Source organism: Leucoraja erinacea, chromosome 2 (genome assembly GCF_028641065.1).
Source record: "Leucoraja erinacea ecotype New England chromosome 2, Leri_hhj_1, whole genome shotgun sequence".
NCBI classification, from domain to species: Eukaryota; Metazoa; Chordata; class Chondrichthyes; order Rajiformes; family Rajidae; genus Leucoraja; species Leucoraja erinaceus.
In genome coordinates this window covers 108,114,785-108,134,764 of record NC_073378.1, presented here as the reverse complement: position 1 = coordinate 108,134,764, position 19,980 = coordinate 108,114,785, and the positions used below count along the sequence as shown (strand labels likewise).

Here is a 19,980-nt window from a genome sequence, read left to right as displayed (position 1 = left end):
CACAATGGCAGGCAGTGACTAGTGGGGTACCGCAAGGCTCAGTGCTGGGACCCCAGCTATTTACAATATATATTAATGATCTGGATGAGGGAATTGAAGGCAATATCTCCAAGTTTGCAGATGACACTAAGCTGGGGGGCAATGTTAGCTGTGAGGAGGATGCTAGGAGACTGCAAGGTGACTTGGATAGGCTGGGTGAGTGGGCAAATGTTTGGCAGATGCAGTATAATGTAGATAAATGTGAGGTTATCCATTTTGGTGGCAAAAATGGGAAAGCAGACTATTATCTAAATGGTGGCCGATTGGGAAAAGGGGAGATGCAGCGAGACCTAGGTGTCATGGTACACCAGTCATTGAAGGTAGGCATGCAGGTGCAGCAGGCAGTAAAGAAAGCGAATGGTATGTTAGCTTTCATTGCAAAAGGATTTGAGTATAGGAGCAGGGAGGTACTACTGCAGTTGTACAGGGTCTTGGTGAGACCACACCTGGAGTATTGCGTACAGTTTTGGTCTCCAAATCTGAGGAAGGACATTATTGCCATAGAGGGAGTGCAGAGACGGTTCACCAGACTGATTCCTGGGATGGCAGGACTGTCTTATGAAGAAAGACTGGATAGACTTGGTTTATACTCTCTAGAATTTAGAAGATTGAGAGGGGATCTTACAGAAACTTACAAAATTCTTAAGGGGTTGGACAGGCTAGATGCAGGAAGATTGTTCCCGATGTTAGGGAAGTCCAGGACAAGGGGTCACAGCTTAAGATGTTAGATGTTAGGGAAGTCCAGGACAAGGGGTCACAGCTTAAGGATAAGGGGGAAATCCTTTAAAACCGAGATGAGAAGAACTTTTTTCACAGAGAGTGGTGAATCTCTGGAACTCTCTGCCACAGAGGGTAGTTGAGGCCAGTTCATTGGCTATATTTAAGAGGGAGTTAGATGTGGCCCTTGTGGCTAAGGGGATCAGGGGGTATGGAGAGAAGGCAGGTACGGGATACTGAGTTGGATGATCAGCCATGATCACATTGAATGGCGGTGCAGGCTCGAAGGGCCAAATGGCCTACTCCTGCACCTAATTTCTATGTTCTATGTTTCTATGTTTCATCTCCCTCAATCAAACATCCCCCCCTGGTTTTAACTACATCTCCAAACCCCGCCCCTCCCACCATGGAGGTGGCCTCGCCGTTATTTTCAATCAGAACTTCCGGATCACAGAACTCACCAAGTAGCATCATTTGAATTCCTCGCCTTCAAAGCCCTTTCCTCCATGACAGTCATCCTCATTTACCGGCCACCTAAACCAAACCCCTCCTTCCTATCTGACTTCACTGAACTCCCCACACTTGCCTCATCCCTCTCCCCACGTCTGCTGCTACTTGGTGACTTAAATATTCACATGGACTCCACCACCTGCAAGCTCGCTTCTGAATTCGCCTTTTTACTGGACAACTTCTCTCTCACTCAGCACGTCACCTTTCCCACCCATGACGAAGGTCACATCCTTGACCTGGTCTACTCCACAAATCAACCGGTGCTCGACCTCCATCCTTGCCTCTTCTCCCTCTCTGATCATAAGCTTATACGGTTCACCATCCCTTCTCCGACACCTCGCCCCCGCTTCCTCCGAGAAATCATCTTCCGTAATCTAAAATCCATTGATCCCCACCATCTCTCTGACCTGCTCTCCACCACTCTCCCCCTGGACTCAACCCCCATCTCACCTGATGATCTCACAAACCATCTCAACTCCACCTTGTCTACCTCCCTCAACACTCTGGCCCCCCTCAAAACAAGAACCGTAACTTTCAACACACCTTCACCCTGGTACACACCTGCACTTCGTAAACTGAAACAGACTGGTCGCCAATTCGAACGACTTACAAAGAAATCATCTCTCACAGTCCACCTTGAAGCTTACAAACTCCACCTCACTGACTACAAAGATGCTCTCATTGCTGCAAAATCTGCCTACCTCTCCTCCATATGAATGAATGAATCTCTTTATTGTCATTGCACATGGTACAACAAAATTTAAAAGTCAATCCCACGGTGCGATTCACAAGAGCAATTTTAAATATATAAGAAAAGGTAAAAATATATACATATAAAAAAATCCACATCAGCTGGTCTCCTCTCCATCCACAAGTCCAACCTCCGCAGTTTTGGGGACAGAGCCTTCTCCAGGGCAGCTCCCAGGCTCTGGAACTCCCTCCCCCAACTGATCCGCAATTCCGTGGCCCTCACCATCTTCCAGTCCCGCCTCAAGACCCATCTCTTCACCTCTGCCTATCCTTAGCCCCACGTGCCGTCCCTTTTCATCTGTGCATTAATTGCCTCATACTGTGTATTGTATTGAATTCTGTCTTTACTTTGTGTACTAGTCATGTCTCTACAATTTATTTCATTCCCCTTACATGTTTTTCCTCTACCTGCTAAATTTTTGTAAGGTGTCCTTGAGACTCGTGAAAGGTGCCCATAAATAAAATGTATTATTATTATTATTAATGTTATCAATGCATAATATGCCATTCCCAGACTGCGTAAATCTGATCACCTGACAGTGCTTCGACTCCTTGTTTACCAGTAGAAACTGAAGTGGGAGGATTGGGTACAGAAAGTTGAGCAGTGCTGGTCCGACAAACCAAATGACAAATGGTTTGAGTTGGTGGACTGGTCCGTATTCAAGGATTCAGCAGCTAACCTAGATGAATTTGCCATTGGTCTCACACTTCATCAGCACTGCATACCTAAGAGGAAGATACGTGTGCTCCCCAACTGAAAAACATACATGAAACTTGAGGTCCACTCACAGGCGAAGTTCAAATCTGCACCATTCAAATCAAATGATCCCGAGGGATACAAAAAATCTATCTGTTACCTTTGGGGAGCTATTAAGGATGCAGAGGAATTCTAAACCAAGCTGGAGTCTGGAGGAAAAGACACAGATACCCCTAGATTATGGCAAGGTTTGTACGCCATAATGGGCTACAAAGCAAAATAAGGTGTTAAATGATGACTGCCCAGTAGCTCCAACATCCACCATCATGAGGAGTGTTGAGTCTGGTGAGTGTGCGCATTAACTCCAGCCTCACAGCCAGCCTTAATCCACTGCGATTTGCTTGCCATCACAACAGGACCACAGTGAATGCCATCTCCATAGCCCTAGGCTCATCTTTGGAACACCTAATCAACAAAGACTCTTACGCTAGACTCCCATTTATCGACTAAAGTTCCGCCCTCAACACCATAATCCCAACCAAACTCATTACCATACTCCTGGATTTAGGAATCAGCACCGCCCGTCCCCCCCCCCCCCCCCCCCCCCCCACCACCCCCGTTGACATTGGATCAACTTTCTGATCCACCGACCACAATCAGTAAGGATAGGTGACAACACCTTCTCCACAATAATACCCCATAAGGATGCGTTCTCAATCCCCCACCATGCTCCCTATACACACATGACTGTGCGGCCAAAATCGGTGCTAACGCCATCCAGACGTTTGCAGAAGACATCACTGTGGTGGGTCGAATTATGAACAATGATGTGACCGAGTATAGGAAGGAGTTAGAGAACTTAATAACATGATTCCAGAACAACACCCTCCTTCAATGTCAGAAAAATTGAGCTAGTTATCGACCTTAGGAAGTGTGGTGGAGTACATGCTCCAATCAGCATAAATGGTGCCGATGCAAAAATGGTTGAGAGCTTCATGTTCCTTGCTGCTAATATCACCAACGAACTGTCATGGACCACCCTGTGTTCACCTATTACCAGCCATGCTCTGTCCTGCCCCTCCTCTCTCTCAGCTTTCTTATTCACACCCCCCCCCCCTCCAGTCTGAAGAAGAGTTATGCAAACTATCCATGTTCTCCAGGGATGATAGATGGGTAGACACAAAACACTGGAGTAACTCAGCGGAACAGGTAGCTTCTCTGGATAGAAGGAATGGGTTACGTTACAGGTCGAGGCCCTTATTCAGACCTGACAGAAGACTTCAGATGGTCTGAAACAGGGTCTCGACCCAGAAAGACACCCATTCCTTCTATCCACAGACCTTGCCTGTACCCACTGAATTACTGCAGCATTTTCTGTCTATATAACGCATGTCTCCAATGAATCTTACAAACTTCTACAGAAGCACCACAGAAAACATACTTGTCAGGTTGCATAACACCCTGGTTGGGGAACTGCCCAAGACCTCACAAAATTGTAATTGGAATCAACACTGTAGTTGTAGATTCCATCACAGACCTGACTTCCCACCATTGACTCCATCTATACTTCACACTACTTTGGAACAGCAACCAAACATAATCAAAGACTTGTCCTACCCAAGGTAGACACAAAATGCTGGAGTAACTCAGTGGGTCAGGCAGCATCTCTGGAGAGAAGGAATGGGTGACGCTTCAGGTCGATACCCTTCTCCACCCTAATTATTCCTTCTTCTCACTACTCCCATCCTACAGATGATACAGAAACTTGAAAGCGCACATCACCAGACTCAAGAACAGCTTCTTCCCCTCTGTTATCAGGCTTCTGAACGGTCCTTCCATAAGCTAGGGTACTGTCCGATTCATATCTACCCCATTGCGGACATTGGACTTTGTCTATGGAACTGATGCACTACAATGCCGAGAACTTATCTTCCCCTTGTTCCATCTATTATACTTGAGTATGACGATTCTATTTATATATAGTATTATATGATCTGTTTGGATAGAATGTAAAACAAGATTTCCACTGTACTTTGGTGCATGTGATATTAATAAACCTAAACCCGAGTTGGTGCTGATGAATAGTGAAGCTGAACAGAATGTCTGTGTCTTTTATTAAAACTTTATCACCCACAATGGCTTCATTTTACCCTTTTTGTTTTAGCTGAGTGTTAACCAAAACTAATTTTAGAAGTCACAATTCTTTCCTTAAGAAAGACATTTAACTATGCAGCTTATTATAGATATTAATTTGTTCTTTTCACCCGTTCCTCTTCACTGCAACCTAAAATTGATATGATTTCCAACTTTTTCCAGTTAGGTTCAAGGGCTAATATAGGAGAGCAAGAAACAGAGATCTGGTGGTTAAATAGGAATTTGGTTTAAGTAAGGAGATGGAGAATTGAAAAAATAATTGTTACACAAGATAATTTGATTACAACACATGATAATCAAATAGTAACTAACATATAATGTTCTGGGGTAACTCAGCAGGTCACATAGCATCTGTGGAGGGAATGGACAGATGATGTTTCGGGTCTGGACTCTTGTTCAGACCCAACCCGAAATGTCGCCTGTCCATTCCCACCACGGATGTTGCCTGGCTAGTTGAGTTACTCCAGCTCTTTGTGTTTTGCTCAAGATTCATGCATGTATAATCAATTAATATTTTAAGAATATCCTTTATTTATTGAATTAGTTTGATAATATTTGATTGCTGGGAAAAACTTCAGCTGGAAGAGCTTATGCTGAGACTGAGCAACAGCTGGAGTCACTACTGTACCTCCATGAGGTTGAGTATTTTTCAAGAATGTAAGTGAGATGGAGTGTGACATTTTGATACTGCGTAAGGGGATACGAATCCTGAGAGCACCTTGATTTCAAACCCTATGTAGTTTGGATTACTGATTAATGTAGACCGAACGAAGTGCATTACACGGAGTTTATGTGGTTGCAGAAATAATTTATGATGGCATATTGCTTCCTTAGCACCAGGTTCAAAGAATTTTACAATGCAATTGCAGAAAATCCTGGAGTTGGAGAGTAAACAGCAATAAATTGTAATCCACGTTGGTATCAAACATGCGAGTGTGCAGAGCAATAAAAACAAAATACAGATAGATGAGGGATAGTATGAGGGAGAACTTAGGATTTCAAAGATGCCATGTTCTCGGGTAGGCAAGAGCAGTACGGATCTAATGGAGCTGGGATTACTGCCCATGGAGGAAGGTTCATTGGCACCACGAAGTAGATTTAAACTAACATGACAGGAGATGGGGCAGAGGAAGTCAGCAAAAAAAGTATAAATCAAGAGCAACAAAATGCTGCAGAACAAGAAACAAGGTTTTGGGGTAGAAGCAGATCGAGAGAGAGTACAAGACAGTCAAAGATATGCTGTGACAACACAATTGCAAGAAGCATATTAAAAAGGTTGGTGCAATTAACTACTTGGGCATGAATTACAGTGTCTATAACAGACATGGTAAAAATGGGCACAGTTAGGTTCTAAATATTCTTGGATGCAAAGTATTCAGACAAGATAGGAAAAGAAGAAAATAGATAACAGTGGCAATGTTGATTGAGGAGAATACTATAGTGTCAAAAAGTAAGGGATGATGTGCTGGAAAAATCATGCAGAAAATCTGTTTGGAATTAAAAAGAAAAGGTTATGGCACTGGGAAAGTTTTATGAACCAGCAACAGGCAGGAAGGATATCGAGGTGCACATTTTCAGGAGTATGGGGAAGTATAAAAGCTTTAGAGTACACAGCAGTAATATTTTGGCCCAATGAGGAAAGTAACAATGTTAGACTTGATTTTAAAAAGAGCCAGGCTAAACTGAGCAAGCATCAATGCAGGAACACCCAGTAGTGAGCAACCATAATACCTTAAGGTTTAAAATAGCTATGCCAAAGAATACAGTTCACTCTGAAGTAAAAACTGCTAACTGTAGTAGGGCCTGTTTGAATGGGATGAAAATGTTCTGGGAAAAGGTTAGCTGTCAAAAGGGTGCTGCATAAATATCTAAAGGGTATTTAGATATTTGCAGATCTCTGGTGTGAGAGACACAGAGAGGGGATGCAGTTGGCAGCAGACAAGTAAGAGTCAGATAAAGAAAAGGTGAACAAGAATTATTTAGAAGGGAGAAAAAGATAAGAACAAGGACATACTTAGGCTTGAGCTTGAAGAAGGAAGAAACAGTCCGAAAAATCCTCGCTACAGTGGTAGAATAACTTCTACTTTCAAACCTTCATTATAAAACAACACATTCCTTGATTCATTGTAAGCATTGCCTCAGACAAATCCCCTACATTATTAAAGTTAGAGTTAGATAGAGCTCTTAAAGATAGCGGAGTCAAGGGATATAGGGAGAAGGCAGGAACGGGATACTGATTAGCCATGATCACAGTGAATGGCGGTACTGGCTCGAAGGGCCGAATGGCCTACTCCTGCACCTATTGTCCACTATTGAAAAAACGTACAATCTACTTACTTCGCACAAGGTTCCCGACATGAAAAGTAGCCTTTGCCATCGAATGATTCTTCATCAGTCCCACAAAGCACCTCTCGAAAAATGTTTTCACAGAAGCAGGCTGGAAAGAGGCAAACAAACAAGACTCTTAACATTACAGGTTCAGCTGCTGTTTCCCTAGTCTGCAAAGTAGAACATTACTGAATTACTGTACCTCAACAGCTTCATAATGCAGAATAGAACTTGAAGAAATTGAAGCACCATGGTGTTCCAAGTCTTCTTAGCCCATGTTTTCATTCCATCTTTCTACTGGTCTTCATTTACATACATCAGCATGTTAATCTATTTATTTCTCTCTCGGGTACATTTACGCTGTTTGTCTTCATTGCTCTGTACAGTGTAATGTTCCACATTCCACATTCCCTCTGGCTAACGTATTTTCTTATGGATTAATGGTGACCACTTTATATGCTACATCATCCATCCAAAAGAAAGTACTTTTATCAGGACCGATCTGGTTTTCTCCACGTAAGTCCTAGTTTCTAGCATTTGAGCCAGAAGCAACAATGTTCTGCTAAAGCACATCATACTTAACCATAATATATATATGAATAGTGAATTTGAGTCAGTCAAGGAAAAAGGCACAGTTATATATTTAAAAAGCTCAAATAAATAACATGGAACAGTACAAGAAGAGCAATGTGTTGTAGCTGCAATATGTGAGAACTGATTACACATCAAGTTCCCTGGAAACCAATCTGTAGCTTGAGGAATGGTGCCTCAGAGTTGTTTATCTAGATTCTGGCATTTGGTCACTGAAAAGCATCAGGACAGCAGAAAAGTAACTGGGATGTGTTGTTCCAAGAGACAGCCACAACCTTGTGATAAAATAAATGATGTCAAAAGGAAAAAGATGGCAAGACTGTAAGTGAAGTAGATATGGGGATCTTGAATGTAGCACTGGAGAAGAATCGCATCTTGCACTTGTTCAGAAATACAGTAGTGATAGGGCATGGTACAGTTCGGGGAATAGATTCTGTTCTCTGCAGTTATGCATGAGTGCTGAAGGCCTGTATGGTGCCAAAATCAATGATATCTCCTTATGACTGGTCAGAAATTTGTAGTGGAATAAGAAAGATCCACTTGCGAAATTCGATCCAGAAATCAATGACTGAGATAGGAGTAAAAGGATGGTTCTGCTGATGTAGTGTAAGCAGCTTGGGTCCAAATTTAAAAAGCAGAACATAAAGGTAAAGATCTTGGATTAGACTAAGCCAAATGCAAATTGATACAAACTCAATAAGATTAAAAACCTGAATGCATGGCTCAAAGACTGGTGCGGACTATGTGGGATTCAATTCATTGTGCACTGGCACCAATATTGGGGAATGAGATAGCTGCTTAATTTGAATGGGCTTTACTGGGAATGGGCTATTAGATAGAATGATCATGATTGTGGATAAGGCTTTAAACTAGGGGCGGTTCTGGTGAGAGGATATTTAGAAAGTTAAACAGAAAGGACGAGGCAACAGTGTAGGGTGGTGAAAAAGTCAATGATATCCATTGTGCATCAGGAAGGGGCTGAGCAAAATGACATAAGAGCCTAGCAACAGCAAGGGTATAAATACACACATGTGGGCACTACGGTTGGTGATACATCAAAAATAATTAAAAACATTAAAATGAAGTAAAATAAATCAATCCTTCCTTTTGATGAGGATTTAAATGTTTGATTACTGTGACGGATTACCGCATTCACATGCCAGCCCCACCTTGCATAAAGCAAAGGTTTGTGCTTCTGCAGCCTTAACTTCAGCAAGCCATCCCTCCATTCCTGAAAGTCTGGCGTTGGAGCAGATAGTCAAATGTATGCACATCTGATTCTTAGCTCATCTTGGGTTTCTGCATTTGATTGCAAATGTGTCCAGTCTCAGGTGTGATACACTAATATCCGCTATCTGTGTTTCCCTTTAGACCCATTAGGGAATCAATCAGCATGATCAAGCCTACTCTTTGGTTACTTTTCAGTCATCTCTCAACTCTCTACCCACTCTATGCATTTTATAATTTGATATTAGGTTCATCAGCCTCCAATGTTTCGGAAAAAAAAACGATCCAAATTTGTGCAAATGGCTAATAAATCCCAATTCAGTTATTAATACTTATTTTACTAAGTAGGTAACAAGGTACTTAAACATTTATTTATCCTGTCTATACTCTCTTAAGGCCTCTTTGCTTCCTTCTAATAACCCACTTTCATTAATGAAATTGGGACACTTTTGCTGCTTCATCCAACTCAATAACATAAATTGTGAACTGCATCCTACTGTATCCCGCATGTTACAGCCGCCTGACTTTAAAGTGACGCGCCTGTTCCTACTCTCCTTTTTGTCCATAAAACAATTCTCAATCCTTACGTGTATATCACCGATAATCTCTCTCAGAGTTAGAATTGTCCTTTGTATGACACCTTATTGAGGTCTGAAAGTCTAAATGCATCATATCTGCTGATTTCCACTCATGGAGTCATGCAGCAAGGAACAAGGCCCAACTGGTCCACGTCAACAAAGACGGCCCATCTACATTTGTCTCACCAGCCTGCATTTTGTTTTCTAAGTGGTCTGTTATCACTTCTAGCATCCTGTTTCTCACATTATGCGAACTGGACTGTAGTTCCCTGATTTTTATTTCTCTCCTTTGCTTTTACAGTGGGGTTACATTTGTTATATTCCTATCTTTGTGAGAATCATTCTAGAATCTACAAAGGCAGGTGTGGAAATCTAGCAAAAAAAAAAGAAACAGAATTTGGATACATTATTATAGTAGTTCAGAATCTCTGATAATATCTAAATTAATGAAAATGAAAGAATGACAAAACATTTGAAAACTTCTCTAACTCTGACCCAATCCGCTACTGCAATGGCCGATTCCTAAATAACTAGTTGTTAAAAGTCTACCATGCAGCCAATTGATAATTGTTTGAGAGTGATAAGGTCTGGGGCCACCTACCTTGTTGAACTGTAAGTGGACATGACTGGCACTTTCCTGTATGGCAAACTTGAACACATGTATGCTTTCCACAATTCAATTGATTTCCACATATGTTTTTGCACTGAATGGTTCCAGGCTGACCACAGCGAACTGACTGACTGTTGGAAAGAGAAACATTTAAACAAAATAAACATAATGGAATATTAATACATTACAAATTAGTGACTGAAATTTTTGATTTTAAAAAGTTGCATTTAATTGTTATTTTAAGGAAGTCTACAAGAATATCATTAATGCAACAGAATAACTATGGACTAATGGAATAGGACTACTTTATTAATAGTCACATGCGACTAGGCAGTGAGATTCTTTGCTTGCATACCCGATGTATACAAATACCAGTCACCTACGGCGTTGACAAAGTTACAAAGCACACCGGCTCCTCCTTTAGTTTCCCCACCCCCCCCCCAAAGTCCCCATTGACCTTCCAAATTGTCCATTGTTCTTCTCCCCCCTCACGGCAGTCCCCTCACGCCGGGTCCCCCATTGTTCTTCCCCCCATCTCGCTAATGGCGGTCCGCTCTTGCCGGATCCTCCATTGTCCTTCCCCTCCCCCCCCCCCCCCCCCCCCCCCCCACGGTGGTCTTCCACGCTCTCATCGACCGGCGAACGAGGGTCGACCTGCGAGGCATCGATGCCGCCATGAGGCTTCACCACCGCCGAGGCCCCATCGTCGCGAGGCTTCAGTGTCGCTGAGGCTTCACTGCTGCCAAAGCCTCACCACTGACGACGCCCCACTTCACGCCTCTGTGGTGCCAACCCGGGCCCCAGCCGCAGACTCTGTTGGCCGCTCCGCTGACCGGACTCCGACCAGCGAGGCCACGACCGGGCGCCAAACCAGGCTTCGACGCGACAATCCGGGAGGCATCGAGACTGCAGCGTCTCGATAAAGGCCTCTGGCCACGTTCCCAGTCCACACCCAATGCAATTGAAGGACTCATGTACCAGAACAAAATGCCCATGTATCTGTACACTGTAAATGGCTCGACAGTAATCATATATTGTCTTTCCGCTGACTGGTTGGCACAAAACAAACGCTTGTCACTGTACCTCGGTACATGTAACAATAAACTAAACTAAACATAAGTGCTATGATAAATATGCAGGATTAATTTGCACTGGTTTATAAATATATTAGACTAAGTGGGATCCCAGTCACACAGGAGGCCTGACCCCCCAACGCAACCCATTCCCCAACATAATATTCCACCACTCACCCATAGCCCCTAACCGCACAGGCGCGGCTCATTTCCCCTCATCCCCCAGCACTCCCTCCCCCTCCTCAGCCTTCTCTCCCTCCCTTAACTGTTCACAAAGAACAATCAGGGGAATAAAATAGTTAAGCCTGTAGCAAAACGCAACAGAGTCCCAGACAGTGACTGGCCAACAGGGCCGTTTGAATTTATTGTTCTACGTAGTTTTGATAGTAATGATAAGTACAAAAAAAATAGATTAAACAATACAAACCCATCATAACGAGTTGCTTACCTTGTTCTGCCACATTCACATGCTTTTGTCACAAATGCTGGACAGGATGGACATGGTCCAGGATGGCACAAGCTGAAAAGATAGATTATATTTCAGAGGATTTTACTTATAATTGAAATAGAAATTTAATTCATCTAAACTGTACTTTTGTTTTAGTGTGTGCGTGTTTCAAAAGTAAACTCTTGGTTTATTTGGTGGGAAAGTGGCCGATATATTTGTACATAAAAATACCAGCTCGTCCCTATTGGGGTTATGAAAGCCCAGAGATCAGGTGCAAATTTGACAAGGGAATTTAAAATCCTGCCATGTGGATTAAACATATTCTCGGTTATCAAATCTTCCCTGATTTGCCATATATTTATCAGAATGGACCTCGTTATACAACATATATATATATCTTAATGCACACACATATACATAACACAAACCTGCCACTGTTTAGATTTCTGAGCTTCATTTAGCCTTCAGAGATGATTTTCAGTCAGAGGCCAAGACTTTCAATGTTGGTTGAAACAGGGTACATTGGAAATAAAGCAAAGGTTAAAATAAATAAAGGAGGATGGACAAAAGGAGGAAACGGGGGGAAAAAGGTAAGACAAGGTGAGAAGTTGAAATAGTTTTGGTTCTTTATTTAAAGTTGCTTACAAGTGTATAGTTCACTTGTTTAAAGTTAGTCTCGACATTTAGTAGCTTTCTAACTGTAAACACGCTAGGATAAATATATAATCTAAGGTAAAAAAAAACTTTCAGTTATTCTAAGATTGCTGTATTAACCTTATCAGTGGACGTGTGCACAGAGTTAGTTAGTGTTGGTTAATGGTTACTATCCAATTCCACAAAGCTTTAATAATACTAGGGACAATTTAATAATAAGCAAAAAAAAACAATGAACTAAGGCAGTTTTGTCAACATGGATTGTTACAACAGAATTGTTAGAACAGAGGGGAAGATCATTTCAATTCACTCTCATTGGATCATAATATGATCATTTAGTCATTCTACACTAGAAGTTGGATGTTCAGAGGGATTAATTCCTCTAAAATTTGATTTTCTTCCCATGACCATTTAAATGTGCCATTAATCTGTGAGCACAGTGAAAATCTAGCTACCGGAATGGTTAATAGACCATAAATCAATTATGTGATGTTATTTTCTTTTAGTTTTATTAAAGATAGTTTAGTTTTCAGAAGTTCAATTGGTGCCCTCATTCACCAGTTTGAGCAAAAGCACAATCGAGCAGAGTTCTTGGTGATCATGTCGTCTGAATTTTGTTTACATTGTTGATTAAAAAAAATATTTAATGGTCTTAAATGATTATTCAAATGTCCATTAATTGTGTGAAATATCATCAATATTTAACCCTGTTTATTAAGTATTCAATTATTTAAAAAATCGTTTGCGAGACTGGGCTTTGTTGGAAGAGTAAAGGCATCTGAACTGGGGAGAAAATTGTTTACTTTGCTTTCCTATTTGAATGTAATGGTGTATATTAAGTAGAGCAGCCATGACAATATAGTGGGAGTGAGTGATATTACTTCCACTTTTGAGTGTGATATTTGAACTTAAACTGTTGTTTTGTTACTTTAGAGTCTCGACAAATGGCAGGACTGCAGCAAAACAGATAGCTGAATTGCAAATCAGTATATATTAATCAAAAAATCCAGTCGAATAAACGTTTTCAACGCTGCGATTACGATCCAAGTTCCATCATAATAAAAGAAATATGACAATATTTTCTAAACAGCATAAATAATAGTACATTTTAAAAATGGCAGCTCTAAGTGCAAGCAGGCACCATTGATAGATTATACCACATATTTTTCATGTATTAGGTTAGAAAATAGAGGCAGACGAGGTAATTCAGAATTTCATGCCAGCTATTTATTTCAATAATATCACAGCAATCTATTATCTCAATGTCACTTTCCTCCATCAATCCCACATCTCTTCATTTCCTTAATAACCAAAAACCTCTTTATCGCTGTCTTTTCACACACTCGGAAACAAAACCCCCATTTTTATCATGGGTAGAGAATTCTAAACCTTCATGGTAAAAAAATTTAATTTCATGACTAAACTGAATGGGCACCCCCTTTTAGTTTTCCTTTAGTTATAGAAATACAGCACGGAAGCAGGACTACCAAGTTCGCAATCTCGATCAGCGATCACCCCGTACACAAGCACAATCCCACACACTGGGGACAATTTACAATTTTATCTCAGCTAAATAATCTACAAACCTCCTCGTCTTTGGAGTGTAGGAGGAAACCACACAGGGAGAACGTACAAACTCTGTACAGACACACCCTTAGTCAGGATCAAACCCGGGTCTCCGGCACTGTAAATTAGCAACTCTACCACTACGCCATTTTTGATATTAACCTCTACTTCAGGTCACTTTATCCCAAGGAAACAGCAACTTTGGTTGTTCTCTAAAGAAACGTAACAATTTCATACCATTAATGAAATCACTTCTCCATTTAAACCCTACGAGTGAGAGCTGACCGTTTAATCTTTCATTGTATGATAAATTTGAAATGCAGTATCATTCTAGTAAATGCATTTCATTGTCTCTGTACTGTACACTGACAATGACAATTAAAATTGAATCTGAATCTGAATCTGAACTGTTGCTGCATTCTCTTTCTGAATTGCATCCTATAATTTACATCCCATATTTAGAAAGACTGCCTGGTTCAAAGATATTACAAAGATTTTAAATAATCGCAAAAACTGAGTATTTCAATAACAATATTTCACAACTAAGGGTCTTTTTATTATCAAGCAAAACTGTTAATTTTTGAATTTCCTTTTCACTGTCTTTTTTAAAACAAATTACATTATAATTAATCTTACTCCGATTAGCAAATATCTCCCAATCATAGAGCGAGGGTGTTTTCCCAAATCAGCGGTTAATAAATTTGCTAAAACCAAATGGACTATTGTCCAATGTTAATTTCATACCCAAGGTAGTGAAAATGGAACTGAAAATAGCATACTGAAAACTAAAATAATGCATTTGCTCTTTTACAGAAACAATTTAAAAAAAAAGCTTGCCCAAAGGAAATGTAAAAAAGACAAGCAGTGTATCAAATGCAAAGTACAGTAACAATACAAACCCTGGGAATGCATGTGTTTTATATTTGTTTTGCTTACATGTTACATGAATGAGGACAATCACTTCCAGCTCGTTTTTTTCCACAGAGCTCTCCACAGCTGTGAGGTATTTCATTTCTGTTCCACTCCGGATTGTTCACCTTGCCTTACATAGAACACAAATGGAACATAATCTAAGCCTCAGTTGTGAGTCCTTAAAAATAAAAGCACTGCGAAAACATCTGGAGAAAATCTAAACAGCATATCTCAGAAGTACTTTTACATTACAAGTACAACTCATTACAAGGTGGTTTACCAAGAGAATTAAATATGAGGAAATGTATTCTCTGGATTTAAAAGGAGTATACTGATTAATAATATGCTATATCTTTGAACATAAGAATACAGTTGAACTCTGAAAAGCTGCTGATAAGAACTGATAAAGGAGAAATCTTGGGATATACTATACAAATAAATGCACTAAAAATAAGAGGAGGCATTGGTGGTTTTGAAACACATAGTAATGTGGATAAATCCCCAGGGTCTGACCAGTGCATCCTCAGACTTTGTGGGAAGCTAGGGCGGAAATTGTAGAGGCACTTGCAGAGATATTTGCATCATATTTCACCACAGGTAAAAGTTCCAGAAGTTTGGGTTGGGGCAGCTGATGTACCACTTTTCAAGAAAGGCAGTAAGAACAAGCCAGGGAACTACAGGTGGTGAGACTAATGTCAGTGGTGGGTAAGCTGTTGGAGGGGATTCTTAGGCACAGGATCTACCAGCATTTGGATGGGCACAGATTGATTGGGGATAATCAGCATGGCTTTGTCTGCGGGAAATCGCGTCTCACAAATCAGAAAGAGTTTTTTCTGAGAGGTCAAAGAAAATGATGAGGGCGAAGCAGAAGACTGTCTATATGGCCTTTAGCAAAGGCCTCCGTGGCACGCCTATCTAGAAGGTTAGAGCGCATGGAATCTAAGGTGAGCCAGCTAATTGGATTAAAAATTGACTTGGAGGTAAGTGTCAAAAGGTATCTGTGAGTGGGGTGTTTTACTGATTGGATACCATGGTGTATCACAGGGGCCAGTACTGGATCCATTGCTGTTTGTTATACAAATTGACAATTTGGATAACAGTTCAGATAACATAGTCAGTAAATTTGCGGGTGACACCAAAATTAGTGGCATTATAGACAGCGAGGGAGTATATTTAAGTTTGCCATAAGATCTAGTTAATTGGGAGGATGGGATAAAGAATGGCAAATGGAATTTAACTAACAAGTGTGATGTGTTGCACTTTGCCATGACAAACCAGGGCTAGACTTGCACAGAAAATGGTAGATCCCTGGAGAGTGTTGAGGAACAGAGAGGTTGAGGAGTACGGGTGCATGTTTCCCTCAAAGTGGCGAGTCAGGTGGATAGGATGGTGAAGGCGGCATCTGGAAGGGTATTGAGTACAAATGTAGGGGCATTAAGTTGCAGCTCTATCAGTTAATAGCGCAACTATATTTGAGATATTGTATGTAGGTCATGTTGCCCAGCTATATAGGAAGGATGTCATTAAGCTGGAAAGGATGCAAAAGAGATTCACTAGGATGTTATCTGGGCTTGCGGCTTTGAGTTGTAGGGAGACGTTGGGAAGGCTGGGACATTTTTCTTTGTGGTTTAGGACGTTGTGGGGTGACCTTATTAAAGAACAAGATCAGAGGGAGTATGGATGAGGTGAACACTCACGGTCTTATTCCCCAATGTGGAGGATCCAAACACCAGAGGCATTGACTTAATGTAAGAGGGACATCAGGGGCAACTTTCTTACTCAGTAGGAAGTCCATACCTGGAATGAGTTGGAGGCAAACTACAGAAGTGGATACAATTACGACATTAAAAACAGAGGCATTTGGACAGATATATGGATAGAAAAGATTTAGAGGGCCATGGGCCAAATGCAGACAAATGGGAAGAATGGAATATGCAAACTTGGTCAGCTCAGTCAAAAGTGCGCTGAGGGCCCAATCACATGCTGCACAGCTCCATGACTCTCAGGTTCAATCAATAACTTGTGCACATTGAATATTTTCATGCAGCTATACACTTACCACAAAAACACATGTAAGCGTTAGGGACCCGTACCGAAACATTCTGGCATGCAGGACATCGCCAACCACCATTTGTATCTAGCAAGTTAAAAAAAAAAATTACCAAGCACATCATTAAGAAAACAACTTATTACGGAATTATTCACTGTATGAAGACATGAACAGTTTACATTATCTAACTGCAGAGGTAATTTACACACTGATGGGTTTTCTTTCTCAGAGGGTTGCAAAAATGTATCATCTTGTGATTTAAGTGTTGAAGCACTGAAAATGTCAAGCCAGCTGCTGATTCGGATAGTTATACAAGCTAAAAGGAGTTAGAGTGTTTGGTAACATTGGGCGCATGGAATCAGTCTTGCTGCTCTTCAGTTTGCAGTTTCCCAGCATTTACATTTCCTGCCCACCCCTATCACCGCAATTTTTCTAAACTTAAGTACTTTCCCCACCTTCCCTAAAATCTGGGACATTACATGCCTACTGGTTCACAGAGAATTTCAGGTCTTTAAAGACTGAAATGGAAAATATGCATAATAATGCTGAATAACAGATGCATGTAATCTGTTCCTGAGCCCATCCCAGACTTAACTGTGGGGGAATGGCCAAACATATCCCATTGGACATTTTGGTCCATTATAAGGGCCATAGGGATGACGTGCACAAATTTGCTATTGTACTATATGTACCCATACATCAAAGAAACGTCATTAGCTTTATGCATTGTGAAAGACATGTTCTGAATAGGAAGCAGTCATTTAACATTATTAATGAATTACAATGGAAATTGGACATTTACAGGCGGCATAAATGGTACTTCCTATATTGCTGATAGTTTTTAATTTGCCATTGGCAGAACTTAACATCAGATTTCTCATATGTATTTGATCTTGCACCAGTTTCCCCTCCTTCCCCCTCCACTTGCACCAATGTTGCATGGATGCACAATTTGCAACTTTTCAATCCCTGAGCATAATAATTCACAACTCTTTATCCTCTCGGGTTCACACTTGTCTTTTCATCCCTGCTTTTTGTCCAACAATCTGCCTATCAGATAACCCCCTCGCCCGAGGTCACCCATTACTGGCCATTATCTGTCCTACCCTTTCTCTATCCTAGCTTTCTCCCCCCCCCCCCCCAAGCAGTCTGACGAAAGGTTCCTTGTCCATGTTCTCCATGGATACTGCCTGATCCACTGAGTTACTCCCACATTTTGCGTCTATCAGATTTCTTATGCCTAATTTAGTGCATTAACAATCTGCACTATAAAATCTCCCAAATAATTATAAATTGTGTGCCTAATATTGTTTGAAACAGCCAAGAATAACTTTAAAATGTTGTACATGGAAACTAACCTTCAGCCTGTGAAGCTGGTGATCTTGCCCATTTTTTAATGCAGTTCAAGTGGAATGCGTGATAACAGCTTTGACAGCTCCAGATTGGCACCATCACACGTATCACCTCACAGCAAACCATACATTCATATTTCTCAGCTGTGAGGTGTTCAATCAGTAAACCTGGAAAAAAAAAACAGATGAAGAAAATAATACTCGTGGCCAGAGAAGAAAATTACCAGTGAATGGTGAATGAATATTTAAACTTGCTGCTCAACTGATAGTGGACTGAAAAAATTGGGCATTTTAATATGTCACATTGCAATGTACTCAATGTTACAATTTATTGATTTGAATAAACTATATTAAAAATAGGGGATGATGCAACATTAAAAAAAAGTTAATTATAAAGACATAGGAAAAATGGCATGACATACGATTATTTCACCATTTCAAATTGCTCCCACATCACTGACCATAACCCTATCAATTAATTATAGGAATGTAAACATAGCATGGCACAGAAACAAAGCAATTATAATGTGGTCAAGCAATCTGGAGGAGAGTTCACATCCTGGTGTGCAATTTGAGAGAATAAATTCTACTGATTCTGGCGAAGTAACTGCACAAAATAATTCAAAGTTTGCTGGACAGTTACAAAAACACAAATTTGGTCAATAATTTTCTTCAGTGTTCCACAGGCTGGATATGGGATCCAAAGGAAGACACAAAGTGCTGGAATAACTCAGTGAATCAGTCAACATCTCTGGAGAACAAGAACAGGTTATGTTTCAGGTAGGGAGCCATAGCTGAAGAGTTAATCATGTAAGAAATTTCTCAAGAGATAAAAAATATTTATTAGTATTGTTTCTTCAAAAACAAATATTCAGTGCCAAATAAAAACTGAAAAAAAACTCAAAGGAGCAAAATCGATCCTGAATTAATCATTTTTGCTAATGAAAATATTAAAATCACTTTGGAATTTCTTGTAAGAAAATGACAATATACAATTTATTTTAGGCTCAAATATTTTTGTCTGCCGTAATTATGTTCAGTGCATCATTAACATATTAATTTAACTCAGAGGTTATATTTTAACACGACTGCTTTGTAAATACCCAAATATACGCTCTTGTGATTTCAATTTACTAATCACAGAGAAGGCTGCAAATTGCACGACCCAAAGCAGTTGTCAGTTTCATGGAATTACATGGGTAAACAATAGTAATATCAAGGTTTCGAAGTCAGTTTGTCACATGTACCAATTAAGTTACAGTGAAATTTGAGTTACCATACAGCCATACTAAGTGAAAAGCAACAAGACACACAACCACATCAAAGTTAACATAAACATCCATCACAGTGGATTCCACTGCTATCACTAGATATAGATCATTATTTCCTCATGTTATTAAAAAAAGGAAATGCTTGACAAATTCAGCAAGACATGCAGCATCTGCAGACAAGGAAACAGAGTTAATATACTCAACAAGGAGCAAAAAGCAATTGCACATTAAATTGAAGAGAAGGGAAAGACTGAAGATAACAAAGGGAATGTTTGTGATAAAAGGAAATCAAAACTTCCAGGTGATACAGAGGCCACTGGTGCTTCCCTACAGAAGGCGAAGGATGCTCTCCGATCATTTCATTGATCGGTCTACAAAAGAGTCAGGAGATGAATGAGGGAGAAAGTACAATGCAAAATTGTGAGGTGCAAGACCAGTAGTTGCTGAAAAGCT

At 40.5% G+C, this 19,980-nt stretch overlaps 1 protein-coding gene across 1 annotated transcript in view; it reads right to left on the bottom strand.

Annotated features, from left to right (window-relative positions):
• Nucleotides 1-19,980, bottom strand: part of nfx1 (nuclear transcription factor, X-box binding 1) — a 53,431-nt gene that overhangs the window by 28,910 nt on the left and 4,541 nt on the right. The window contains 6 exon segments of the mRNA XM_055649960.1: nt 7,205-7,304; nt 10,193-10,332; nt 11,723-11,794; nt 14,879-14,984; nt 16,914-16,991; nt 18,263-18,424. Coding sequence (XP_055505935.1) covers nt 7,205-7,304; nt 10,193-10,332; nt 11,723-11,794; nt 14,879-14,984; nt 16,914-16,991; nt 18,263-18,424 — 658 coding nt within the window.